At 44.5% G+C, this 13,485-nt stretch overlaps 1 protein-coding gene across 2 annotated transcripts; it reads right to left on the reverse strand.

The window, feature by feature from the left end:
- Positions 1 to 306: 306 nt before the first annotated feature.
- On the reverse strand, positions 307 to 6,847 carry LOC125542899 (protein PHOSPHATE STARVATION RESPONSE 2). 2 transcript variants are annotated; one of them, XM_048706125.2, is made up of 9 exons: positions 6,596 to 6,847; positions 5,597 to 6,300; positions 4,833 to 5,073; positions 4,678 to 4,754; positions 4,554 to 4,593; positions 4,397 to 4,454; positions 3,740 to 3,809; positions 950 to 1,154; positions 307 to 883 (listed from the first exon to the last, which is right to left on the reverse strand). In XM_048706125.2, exons 2-9 carry the CDS (start codon positions 6,188 to 6,190, stop codon positions 876 to 878), a joined length of 1,293 nt encoding a protein of 430 aa, XP_048562082.2. In that variant the 5' UTR covers positions 6,191 to 6,300; positions 6,596 to 6,847; the 3' UTR covers positions 307 to 875. The 2 variants fall into 2 exon arrangements, with proteins under 2 accessions (XP_048562082.2, XP_048562081.2); XM_048706124.2 differs by having other exon boundaries at positions 307 to 857; positions 6,596 to 6,846.
- Between the last annotated feature and the right edge of the window lie 6,638 nt (positions 6,848 to 13,485).

Here is a 13,485-nt window from a genome sequence, read left to right on the forward strand (position 1 = left end):
CCAAGTACACTTGATTGCATCAACAGTGTTCGAACTGTTAGATTCAAATGACACTCAATTGCATACAATGTTGGCAGCCAAATAGAAACCATTCTCTTCCGCACTTGGTACATGTGGTATGAACCATGAAGCTGCAGCTACAAACTCCGCATGATCATCTCAAGCTACTGCCCCTGTAGCTCCCGTCATAGTTTCACCACAAAACGTGCATCGACATTAATCGACCCTCAGACTCTTCTTAGTTCAACCAAATGAACCAGATTTAGTTCATTTACTTGACGAGCTACTACAGGGAATCCGGGGTCATTCAAAATCCAACACTGCGTTCTTCACGCAGTCACATAAATATGAAGCCACACGGCAAACATTGTGAAGGCCAAAGGCTTACAGGATTTGCTCCCTTGCGGACACTATTAACCGAAAGTAAGAAATAAAGGTAAATATATCCTGACTATGTTTGGTACCATAAAACATGCTCCAAACACATGAGGTGGCAGAGAATATAACAAATACTGGATTAGTGCATAATCAAGTGCCTAAGATGCTATTGCGTTCCTAACAACGGCGAAAGCAAGAAGTCAAACCCCCTCAAAACAGTACATCAGTGTGAATTTGCTTGCGCTGCCTTCTGGAAACCTAGATCATCCACATGGCACGGAATCGTCGCTTCCATGACTGTGGGTACTGTACAGCTAAACCTAGTTCATAGAAATGCTCACCCCTTTCTCCCAGAAAGATAGAAGACCGACTTGATTCTAGTTTGGCAGCAACCAGTCAAATTGAAGTCAAATTCATGGCTAGTGGGGTTCACATCTTCAGGCGAGCATGGTTAGATGTTCATTCCTTATCGCCTGATTCTGAACGAGGGTCGAAAATCAATGATCTAGAAGAACTCGTCAGAATAACAACTGGCATAGCAAACATACAAATTTTCAGTCGACGTTCATACCTGCTTGCTCGGTTGTTCCATTTTGACTGTTGTTTGGAACATCCTTCACGGTAGAAGATTCTGGAGGGTCAGAAGATAACTTTAGTCCTTCTGCCGAGGTTGAAGCATCCAGCCCCTTGTCTGTAGCAGGATTGCATTGCTGCTCGATCATAATCTGAAGGCACTTCCCTTGCTCCTCGATTCTCAGCTGCAGACTTCTTTGCACCTGCGGTGCAGGCAAGGATGGAACCAAAGTAAGGTTAAAAGTTATAAAAGGTATTCCACAGTTACTGCCTGATTCCTAGAGAATTGGTGCGATGTTAAATGACTTAAATTCAACTCAGAAGTGGTAATCAGCCATTTACCGACCCAAAACGTTAACTCTAATTTTAATTGGGCATGCAAAAATGCATTTAATTTCCTATGATGAATAATTAAAGATTAAATATAATTCTGGGTGGATATGCAAATTCCAGACCCCAGAGGGATTTCCAGTGTTCCCACGACAGAACGAAATCATGTTCGCAGCTCAATAATACTCTATGCAAGCATGGGAGTGACCTGGTCAGAATCTCAGAGAACATAGGCACAACACAAAGCAGACAAGTTCCAAAAAAAAAAAAACAGCATTGACTTGTACCATCTGTGCACACAGACAAAACATGCTCTAATCCACTCTGTCCATGTGACTATGGAAGTGGCAAATTTCACTTCAATGCTGGCCTGACTTTCCTCTTGTGATCTTAACACTACCACATCCTAGCCACTAATGAGACTTAGGGTTCGGGTTCTAAAAGAACTGGGAACAAGAATTAAGCTCAGCATTATGTTGTTTTTATTAAGATGTGTGCATGTACTAAAACTGACCTATCTATGGCTTTCACGCTCTAGTGCCCTGCCTTCAGTAGGAAGCTATCTAAGTGCCTAGATGAAGAGACTACCTACAAAGCTAACGTATGTAGCAATTTTCACCAAAAGGGTGAATTCGATGACACTGGAAGCTCACTGATAATATTCGAAAACGAGACCCCTAAGAATAAATAGGCATAGGAAAACATGTATGAAACTATCAAAGGAGAAATCCGATTTAAAGTAGACGACACATTAAGGCATTAACCATTCTCGCTGGCGTGAATGAATTAAACAAAGTCATTTGGTAAGCTCTGAGCCTAACACATTTTCCGCTAGTTAAACAGACCTTCATTCCACCTAGCTGTGACAGCAAACACAAAAGTTTTCATAGTTTGTCCAGTAACATAGAAACCGTGGAAGGGGAGTGTCAATTTAACTAATTAGTGCTTAATGGCATCTCGTATAGTCATGTGTAGCCTCTCACTATGCACCACTTCTTTGTGGGACCCAAACCAACACAAAAAGTAGGAAAATCCCTCGCATGACTCACCACTGTTCTATCCCGTCTTTGCATCTCTTCTTGCAAATCTTCGTCCCCTCACACGCCAAAACCACCCGATTAGCCACCACCGTCACTTGGTTTACCAATGGTGACAGCAGTGCGTTCCTTAAAGTGGTAGCGTCGGTAAGATGGAGACGGAGCACGGGGGTGACAACAATTCTCACCAAGAGGATCTCGCAGGAGGCAGGAGGGGGATATCAAGGTAGCGCAAATTCCGGAGTAAGCTGCAGCACAGGCAGCGAGCTACCCCAATGTTGGCACCGACAGACTGGTGGAGGTGTTGATGTTGACAACACAGTTGGTAGAGAAGCTGGATAGGCGTCTATGACTCCAAGCAGAGAGACTGGGCCGAAAGGAGAGCCATTTATGATCTCTTTTTATTGAGTCGGACTCGATTCCAGTTTTTGTTGGCCCCGTCCAACGGCAAGATACAAGTATGCCCATCACCCAAAGAATTTAACATGGTACAATATTTACCACAGAATGGCAATTGTGATGTATTGTCAAAAACTAAGAGTGGCAAAGGTGAAATGTCAAATTCTAGAGTGGCATAAGCAAAGTGGTCAAAAGCTAGAGTGGCAAAAACAAAGTTTTCCCAAAAAAGAAATTATCCACCTCTAATTAAACCAGACATTATTTTTGTTGTCGTTACAATATATTAGTACATATATGTAGCCCAAAGAATCTGCTAAGTTTTTTAAGTCTATTTGATTACTTTAGCTAATCCGGTTGACATCTTTTTTTTGGACAATGGCATTACTTCTCTTATCATCAACAAAATTAGAACTGAAACAGTCTAGCAGGAGAGTACTTTCACACTTCTAACAAATACTACATCCCAAAATAAGTGTCATGTTTTAGTTCAAATAGTGTCATATTTGAACTAAAACCATGACACTTATTTTGGGAAGGAGGGAGTAATAAATCTCAGATTGAAAATTTCCAAATTTAGACGATATCAATTTGCTGGGTAAAACATAATGACAGGGAACTACAATAACTTGTGTTACTACCACTCCAAGTTATACCAATACATCCCATTACAGAAAGTTTTTTTTTTTGAGAACCTTTTTAACTAATGCCACTGCTAATCGCTTATTAGATGTGCTGAAGAGTTTCGCTCAAAAAAGATGTTAAAGAGTTGAATGTACAATTAATAAGGTCATGTCGAAAGCTAAGACCCATAGGCTCATCTCTACTTCTATGCACATAAAGATGAAAGGACAGTACTTCGGACAGAGGGTAGTACTTTATTGTTGCTTGCTTATCTTATTCCAAAGTGGAACTAACTACAAGCATGTCAAGTATCAAAATCCCAGAAACCCATAGGCAATGAGATTTCTAACTGACCCTCGGCAGAAGATACCTAAATCATGATAGAGCTATTTGGTACATACCTCAAGCTGTTCATGCAGCCGCTTTTGAAGTTCTAACTGGAGACGCAATGCTTCAGTGAGATCAAAATTCCTGCAGGGATATAAGAACTAATGCTCAAAATCCAGTAGGAACAACTAAATAATTTGTGGATAGATGCCAATTAGCTTGGCGAAAACAGTAGGCCGTTCCATGTATACAATCAGAATTCAGCAAGAAGGTATGCAGTAAAAAAGGCTAGCAATTGGAAGATAAAGTTTAAAGGCCAAATACATGTCACAGGAAGAAACCACAGATATAACACTGGTCATCCGAGAAGCAATCTGACTATATGAGAGAATGAATATTTGTTAATGAATCGACTTTAATACGATTTCAGCACGGAATATAGTGTTGTAAACTTGTTATTCATAGTGATGGCCTAACCGGAGTACCAGTAGTACTGCTCAACCGAACGACATCTATGTTACTGCAAACTATTTGCTCTTTTTTCTTGCAAACAACTTCTTTATTATCCTGAATCACTGGGTCAGTTTTACTGATAGTATGATGGGAAACAAGTTTCCAGTTCAGAAATATATGTAAATGAAAATACAGGAAAGTATTCAGTTTTCTCATCATACGTGACATCAGTATCATCAATATAAGTTAATTGAATTTCACATAGGTTGCAAACTTACCCTTTAAGGTCTATAGATGGCAACTCCTCTTTTGAGGCCTCCAGCCTTTCTGATGAACCTGAAAATCTCAAATTGATGAACATGGTAGAGTATTTGAAGAGACTGCTGCAGGGAATATACAGAAAATAGAGCATATGGAAAATGGAAAAAGATATACCTTCAGATAATTCTGGTCTATATCGGGCAGTTCTGTACTTCTGCAAATAAAAAGCTAAGTAAAATCAAATTGATAATTCTGGCTTGTCTCAATTATACCCAGCAATAGCAGCCGACCAACAGACCTGAAGATGACTTTTTACATGATAAATGGTCAAATTATCTGCCTTCATTAGCTTTAGCACGCCCTTTGGAGTAGCTTCTGCAATAATCTCAAATAAATGTCAGAACTCGTATATTCTACAAATGGAGAAAAAAAATCTCTTCAAACAATACATACTTTCACTGCCACCAAGCAGATTGACAGCGTCCACAAAACGCTCATGAAGTTCAGGAGTCCACCTCATGCGTGTCTTGGAGGTGTTAGAGCTGGCAGAGGGTGAGGGTGCAGCAACTACAGATGATTCTATAGATTGAGTTGTAACTATTTGCTGGAGGGCTGATTGGTGAACTGAAGTTGTACCAACTTGCTGGCTGGCTGATTGCTCAACTGAAATTGATGATTGCACAGGCGGTCCAGCCTGTGCAAAAGCATGTGTCAACACTTAATATCATGTTTACAATATCTACAAGAGTAACACTAATTTTTTTTTTTTGCTAAACTATATAGCATGCTTCAGTTAGGGATGCCAACAAAAGATAAAACCCAGCCAAAGATAAGCTTGAATTCAAGCTCGGCTGGAATCTGGCTGTGCCTAAAATGCGCTAAGCAGTAAGCATATGCCTAGTTTCAACCTGGAACAAAATCTGGGACTACACTGGGTTAAGCAGGTTTGGCTTGTACAAATTTCAAATGTATACTATCATTTCAAAGAAGGAGCCATGACAGCAACCAAGCCTAATCAAAACACGGAACTTGTCCATATTTATTCTTCAATTCAGTTCACACAACTAGCATGCTCTATACAAATCTCAAGCTTTATACGACCTTTGACAACTTATTGATTTTACTACCGTTGTATACTTGCATAGTTCATTCGTTCAAGAAGAGCAGATGTTACATCTCAAGTCAACGCACCAAAATAGCAGAATCAGCCAGCATACCTGTGGATGAGTTTTAGCAGCACCTGCGTTGTCAGCAATGTCCTTCCAGTCGTCATTCATAAAATCCGTCCACCATTCAGTCTGCTTAGCGAGCTCATCTGTAGCTGCAATAGGACTGATGCCAGTCAAATTGTTTCCAACAGGGACATCATCAGAGAATCCAAGCATGCTCTCAACTGGATCAGGGCACCACGTTGGTCCAACATCTCTTGGAAAATCATTAAAAGTAGGTTCAAAGCCTTCATGGTGTGATCCATAAATCATTGCAGAAGAACTTCCAGTGCTTGGGGTCTGAGAAATGTAAGGATTGGCACCGTTGTATTGCTCAGGGTTCGGAACTGAAGAGAACCTTACAGCCGGGGGCGAACGCAAAGGCCCGACAGATCCAGTACTGGGGTGAAACTGCCCGCAAATAGGAGCAACAGTACTTTGATGAGGCGGGAGAGGGGTTCTTCTCAGTTCCCTCTCCAGCAAAACATTCTGCGCATCTGGAAGCCTTGCAAAGCTTTCATCCATGGTGGTTGAAGGCAGAGGTGATGGCACAGTTACTGGGATTCCAGCAGTATAGAACGAGTTGGTGGTTATCCTCTCCATCTACAAGCACGTGCAATGCTCTGAGTCCACTAACAAAAAGTCCTCCCCTACTCTGCTCGTGAGACCTTTCTTGGCTTCTGAAATTTTCTCCCCTCCTAGGGCTGATGCACCTGCAATAAGGAAAGGGAAAAAAAAAACAGGGTTCATGCTAATCCCATGAAGGAAACATTGTAACCATCACTGTGAGAAACAAATTTGAGCGGGAAACAAATGAATCATTACATCATGTTTGACAAAATTCAAGATATCATATGACCCGAAGTCCCAATCGAATCCTCCTAGCAAACAAAAATTGCAGCGCGTGCCCAATACCAATACAATCATACGGGTCTAATAGCCCCTCCCAGGGGCGGATCTAGATGGTGTAAGCCGAAATTAGTGGAGGTCAGTGGGGTTAGCTCATACCTCGGAGGCCAATGGCCAAAATTGCCGACGGGGCTGAGACAGCATGGATGCGCCGAGGATGAACAGGGAACGGCGACGGCGGCGACGCGCGTGAGGGAGGGGGCGGGGGCGCCGCCGGGGAGAGGTAGGGCACGGCGGCAGCTCTTGAGCCCGGATTGGGGTAGGTGGACGGAAGACGAAAGGTACGCGACGGCGGAGGGGAAACCGTGGGGTTGGATTTGGGGGATTTTTTTTCCCGAGATCCGATTCGAGGGATTTTGACTCCCGGAGGGCAGATTTTGATTAAATGAAAACAAACTACTGTTTTTTCTCTGGGTCACTCCTGGCATCATGTTTTAAACTAGAAAAACGTTTTAATTCAACCTCGTGATTTCTCTCTTTTTTTGCAAGGGCGAGGCGCCGGTCTGATTTTTTTTTATTTTTTTTGCAAGGGCGAGGCGCCGGCGGACCGTCGCCTAGCACTCTAACAGCCGCGTGATTCGGTTTTCGTATTGTCGTTGGATTTGGTGGTCTTGTAACTGAGAAACACAGTCAACACATGCACCCCTCCTCTGTTCCCCCAAACTCCATCCCCTCGCGTCTACCGCCATCTTTCTCATGTGGCGCTGGTCGACTCGTCGGCAACAACCCAACGACCCCCCTCCAACCCCCCCCCCCCCCCGTGTAATCACGGTTCCAACATGGCACGAACGTCGTTGCAGGCTTGCAGCAGTCCCTCGTGCAAGGAACTAGCTCGCAGTGGGCATCAAGGGAGCTCGCCGCGGTGCGACCACGGCTCGCCACAGGCCCGGGTCCAGCAAAAATAGATAAGCGTTGCAGCTCGCCAAAAACTCATGGTTCCGGCGCCCGCGTCATCTCGAAGCACCGGCCGCAGTTGAGGTCACCGCCGCGGTTGCAGCTCGTGCGTGAAGCCGGTGCCAGATGAAAGGATCGATATAGTTGACTATAGGGGGTGAATAGGCAACTACCAAATTTTAGCTCCTTTTAACAAATTAGGGTTAGCAACAAATAGGTTGACTAGATATGCAACTAGGTAGACAATCTATATGACGAGCTCAACAACAACAACAACAACAACAACAACACAATTAAACACAAAGATACAACACAATATAAACCACAAGTGGATTCGATGGAGATGATATGTCTCCAACGTATCTATATTTTTTATTGTTCCATGCTATTATATTATCTGTTTTGGATGTTTAATGGGCTTTAATATACACTTTTATATTATTTTGGGGACTAACCTATTAACCGGAGGCCCAGTGTCAGTTTCTGTTTTTTTTGCCTATTTTAGTGTTTCGCATAAAAGGAATATCAAACGGAACGAAACCTTCGCGAGGATCTTTCTTGGAACAAACGCAAACCAGGAGACTTGGAGTTGAAGTCTGGAACTCCACGAAGCTTCCACGAGGCAGGAGGGCGCGCCCAAGGGGTAGGCACGCCCCCACCCTCGTGGGCCCCATGGAGCTCCACCGATGTACTTCTTTCGCCTATATATACTCTTATCCCCTAAAAACATCATGGGGAGCCACGAAACCACTTTTCCACCGCCGCAACCTTCTGTACTCGTGAGATCCCATCTGGGGCCTTTTCCGGCGATCTGCCGGAGGGGGATTCGATCACGGAGTGCTTCTACATCAACACCATAGCCTCTCCGATGATGTGTGAGTAGTTTACCACAGACCTTCGGGTCTATAGTTATTAGCTAGATGACTTCTTCTCTCTCTTTGGTTCTCAATACAAAGTTCTCCTTGATGTTCTTGGAGATCTATTCGATGTAATACTTTTTGCGGTGTGTTTGCCGAGATCCGATGAATTGTGGATTTATGATCAAGTTTATCTATGAACAATATTTGGTTCTTCTCTGAATTCTTATATGCATGATTTGATATCTTTGCAAGTCTCTTCGAATTATCGGTTTAGTTTGGCCTACTAGATTGATCTTTCTTGCAATGGGAGACGTGCTTAGCTTTGGGTTCAATCTTGCGGTGTCCTTTTCCAGTGACAGTAGGGGCAGCAAGGCACGTATTGTATTGTTGCCAGCAAGGATAAAAATATGGGGTTTATATCATATTGCTTGAGTTTATCCCTCTACATCATGTCATCTTGCCTAAAGCATTACTCTGTTCCTATGAACTTAATACTCTAGATGCATGCTGGATAGCGGTCGATGTGTGGAGCAATAGTAGTAGATGCAGAATCGTTTCGATCTACTTAACACGGACGTGATGCCTATATTTCATAATCATTGCCTAGGTATTCTCATAACTATGCGTTCTTCTATCAATTGCTCGGCAGTAATTTGTTCACCCACCGTAATACTTGCTATCATGAGAGAAGCCACTAGTGAAACCTATGGCCCCCGGGTCTCTTTCTTATTATATTGCATCTCTTTTATTTACATCGCATCTCGTTTACTATTTGCAATCTATACAACAAAAATACCAAAAATATTTACCTTACTATCTTTATCAGATCTCACCTTCGCAAGTAACTGTGAAGGGATTGACAACCCCTTTATCGCGTTGGTTGCGAGGTTCTTGATTGTTTGTGCAGGTACTAGGTGACTTGCGTGTTATCTCCTACTGGATTGATACCTTGGTTCTCAAAAACTGAGGAAAATACTTACTCTACTTTGTTGCATCACCCTTTCCTCTTCAAGGGAAAACCAACGCATGCTCAAGAGGTAGCAGGAGACAAGGATGTGTTACCGAAGTTCCTTCCCTTTAGAGGGAAGTACGTCTCTGTTGGAGTTATGTGGAGGTATAATGCTCCTCAATAAGCCACTAGGGCCACCGTATTCTCCTCACACCCTCGCACAATTCAAGTTGTCGTGGTTCTACCAGTGGTGCCCTTGAAGGCGGCGACTGAATCTTTACAAACAAGGTTGAGGCTCTCTCCACAACTTAATTGAAGGCTCCTAACACCACCATGAAGCTTCGCCACGATGGATTGTGGCTCCGAGGTGACATCTTCCATCTAGGGTGCCCAAACACCCAAGAGTAACAAGATCCGCCAGGGATTAGTGGGGAGGATCAAGTTTCTCTTGGTGAAAGTGTAGATCGAGGTCCTCTCAAGTAACCCTAGAGAATCAATAAGATTTGATGGCTAGGGAGAGAGATTGGGTGAAAATGAGATTTTAGGGTGCAACCATGGAGCAAGGGTATAAGAGGTAGATCTTCTTGGGGAAGAAGACCCCCTATTTATAGTGGGGGGAAATCCAACTGTTTTCTGCCCACAAACCGCACACAAGTGGTGCTACCGCTCAGGGGAGCGGTACTACTGCTTAGTACGGTAGTTCCAGGTCTAGTGTGCAAATGACAGGATCGCACAGGCGGTAGTGCCGTCGGAGTGGTACTACCATTCCTACCAGCGGTACTACCACTAAGTATTGCACACTATAGTGGAATAGCGGGAGAGGACGTGGGTAGAGCGGCAGTACCGCACGAAGCGGTACTACCACCTGCTACCACCGCTTAACTACTGCTCATGTGGTAGACGGTTACAGAAGCGAAAAATAGGCGGTAGTATGAGCGGTGGTAGAACCCGAAGTACCGCATGAGCGGTACTACCACTCTGCATTCTTGGTACTACCGCCTAAATCCCACGGGCAACAGCGAGAAGTGCGGTAGTGGAGTAGTAGTATGAGCCGTAGTGCCACACGAGCGGTATTACCGCTCGCAACTACCGCCCTACTGTCGCAAAAGTGGATATCATCATAGTACGCCTAAAACAAAGCGGTACTGGACGCATCACTGTGTTGGAAATATGCCCTAGAGGCAATAATAAAATGATTATTATATTTCCTTGTTCATGATAATTGTCTATTATTAATGCTATAATTGTATTATCCGGAAATCGTAATACATGTGTGAATACATAGACCACAATGTGTCCCTAGTGAGCCTCTAGTTGACTAGCTCGTTGATCAACAGATAGTCATGGTTTCCTGGCTATGGACATGGGGATGTCATTGATAACGGGATCACATCATTAGGAGAATGATGTGATGGACAAGACCCAAACCTAAGCATGGCACAAAGATCGTGTAGTTCGTTTGCTGTAGCTTTTCTGGATGTCAAGTATCATTTCCTTAGACCATGAGATTGTGCAACTCCCGGATACCGTAGGAGTGCCTTGGGTGTGCCAAACGTCACAACGTAACTGGGTGACTATAAAGGTACATTACAGGTATCTCCGAAAGTGTCTGTTGGGTTGGCACGAATCGAGACTGGGATTTGTCACTCCGTATGACGGAGAGGTATCTCTGGGCCCACTCGGTAATGCATCATCATAATGAGCTCAATGTGATCAAGTGGTTGATCACGGGATCATGCATTACGGTACAAGTAAAGTGACTTGCCGGTAACGAGACTGAACAAGGTATTGGGATACCGACGATCGAGTCTCGGGCAAGTAACGTACCGATTGAGAAAGGGAATTGAGTACGGGATTGATTAGGTCCTCGACATCGTGGTTCATCCGATGAGATCATCGAGGAGCATGTGGGAGCCAACATGGGTATCCAGATCCCGCTGTTGGTTATTGACCAGAGAGTCGTCTCGGTCATGTCTGCTTGTCTCCCGAACCCGTAGGGTCTACACACTTAAGGTTCGGTGACACTAGGGTTGTATAGATATGAGTATGCAGTAATCCGAAAGTTGTTCGGAGTCCCGGATGAGATCCTGGACGTCACAAGGAGTTCTGGAATTGTCCGGAGGTGAAGAATTATATATAGGAAGTGTAGTTTCGGCCATCGGGAAAGTTTCGGGGTCACCGGTATTGTACCGGGACCATCGGATGGGTCCCGGGGGTCCACCGGGTGGGGCCACCCATCCCGGAGGGCCCCATGGGCTGAAGTGGGGAGGGGAACCAGCCCATAGTGGGCTGGTGCGCCCCCCCTTGGGCCCCCCATGCGCCTAGGGTTGGGAACCCTAGGGGAGGGGGCGCCTCCACTTGCCTTGGGGGTACTCCACCCCCTTGGCCGCCGCCCCTCTAGGAGATCCTATCTCCTAGGGCCGGCGCACCCCCCTAGGGGGCCTATATAAAGGGGGGGGGGCAGCCGCACCTTAAGCCTTGGCGCCTCCCTCTCCCCTGCTACACCTCTCCCTCTCCCAGAAGCTCGGCGAAGCCCTGCTGCGATCACTGCTGCATCCACCACCACACCGTCGTGCTGCTGGATCTTCATCAACCTCTCCTTCCCCCTTGCTGGATCAAGAAGGAGGAGACGTCATCTGCCCCGTACGTGTGTTGAACGCAGAGGTGTCGTCCGTTCGGCACTTGGTCATCGGTGATTTGGATCACGGCGAGTACGACTCCATCATCCCCGTTCTCTTGAACGCTTCCGCTCGCAATCTACAAGGGTATGTAGATGCACTCTCCTCTCGTTGCTAGTTGACTCCATAGATTGACCTTGGTGAAACGTAGGAAATTTTTTTGTTTTCTGCTACGATCCCCAACAGTGGCATCATGAACTAGGTCTATGCGTAGTTACTATGCACGAGTAGAACACAAAGTAATTGTGGGCGTCGATATTGTCAATTTGCTTGCCGTTACTAGTCTTATCTTGATTCGGCGACATCGTGGGATGAAGCGGCCCGGACCAACCTTACACGTACGCTTACGTGAGACCGGTTCCACCGATTGACATGCACTAGTTGCATAAGGTGGCTGGCGGGTGTCTGTCTCTCCCACTTTAGTCGGACCGGGTTCGATGAACAGGGTCCTTATGAAGGGTAAATAGAAATTGGCAATTCATGTTGTGGTTTTGGCGTAGGTAAGAAACGTTCTTGCTAGAAACTTATAGCAGCCACGTAAAAACTTGCAACAACAATTAGAGGACGTCTAACTTGTTTTTGCAGCAAGTGTTTTGTGATGTGATATGGCCAAAGGTTGTGATGAATGATGAATGATATATGTGATGTATGAGATCGACCATGTTCTTGTAATAGGAATCACGACTTGCATGTCGATGAGTATGACAACCGGCAGGAGCCATAGGAGTTGTCTTTATTTATTTATGACCTGTGTGTCAACATAAACGTCATGTAATTACTTTACTTTATTGCTAAAGCGTTAGCCATAGTAGTAGAAGTAATAGATGACAAGACAACTTCAAGAAGACACAATGATGGAGATCATGGTGTCATGCCAGTGACAAGATGATCATGGAGCCCCAAGATGGAGATCAAAGGAGCTATATGATATTGGCCATATCATGTCACTATTATTTGATTGCATGTGATGTTTATCATGTTTTTGCATCTTTTTTACTTAGAACGACGGTAGTAAATAAGATGATCCCTCATAATAATTTCAAGAAAGTGCCCCCCCTAACTGTGCGCCGTTGCGACAGTTCGTTGTTTCGAAGCACCACGTGATGATCGGGTGTGATAGATTCCAACGTTCACATACAACGGGTGTAAGACAGATTTACACACGCAATACACTTAGGTTGACTTGACGAGCCTAGCATGTATAGACATGGCCTCGGAACACAAAAGACCGAAAGGTCGAGCATGAGTCGTATAGAAGATACGATCAACATGAAGATGTTCACCGATGTTGACTAGTCCGTCTCACGTGATGATCGGACACGGCCTAGTCAACTCGGATCATGTTATACTTAGATGACTGGAGGGATGTCTATCTAAGTGGGAGTTCATTGAATAATTTGATTAGATGAACTTAATTATCATGAACTTAGTCTAAAATCTTTACAATATGTCTTGTAGATCAAATGACCAACGTTGTCCTCAATTTCAACGCGTTCCTAGAGAAAACCAAGCTGAAAGACGATGGCAGCAACTATACGGACTGGGTCCGGAACCTGAGGATCATCCTCATAGCTGCCAAGAAAGATTATGTCCTAGAAGCACCGCTAG

Source organism: Triticum urartu, chromosome 3A, assembly GCF_056163025.1.
Source record: "Triticum urartu cultivar PI428250 chromosome 3A, HENAU_Tu73, whole genome shotgun sequence".
In the NCBI taxonomy this organism is placed as follows: Eukaryota; Viridiplantae; Streptophyta; class Magnoliopsida; order Poales; family Poaceae; genus Triticum; species Triticum urartu.

What these genes read in the sequence shown, in the direction of transcription:
- LOC125542899 (XM_048706124.2), bottom strand. Translation starts at nt 6,190, where the DNA reads ATGGAGAGGATAACCACCAACTCGTTCTATACTGCTGGAATCCCAGTA. An exon ending in ATGTAAAAAGTCATCTTCAG is followed by an intron (nt 4,594 to 4,677) that starts GTCTGTTGGTCG and finishes TTTTATTTGCAG; the next exon opens with AAGTACAGAACTGCCCGATA. An exon ending in CCATCTATAGACCTTAAAGG is followed by an intron (nt 3,810 to 4,396) that starts GTAAGTTTGCAA and finishes ATATCCCTGCAG; the next exon opens with GAATTTTGATCTCACTGAAG.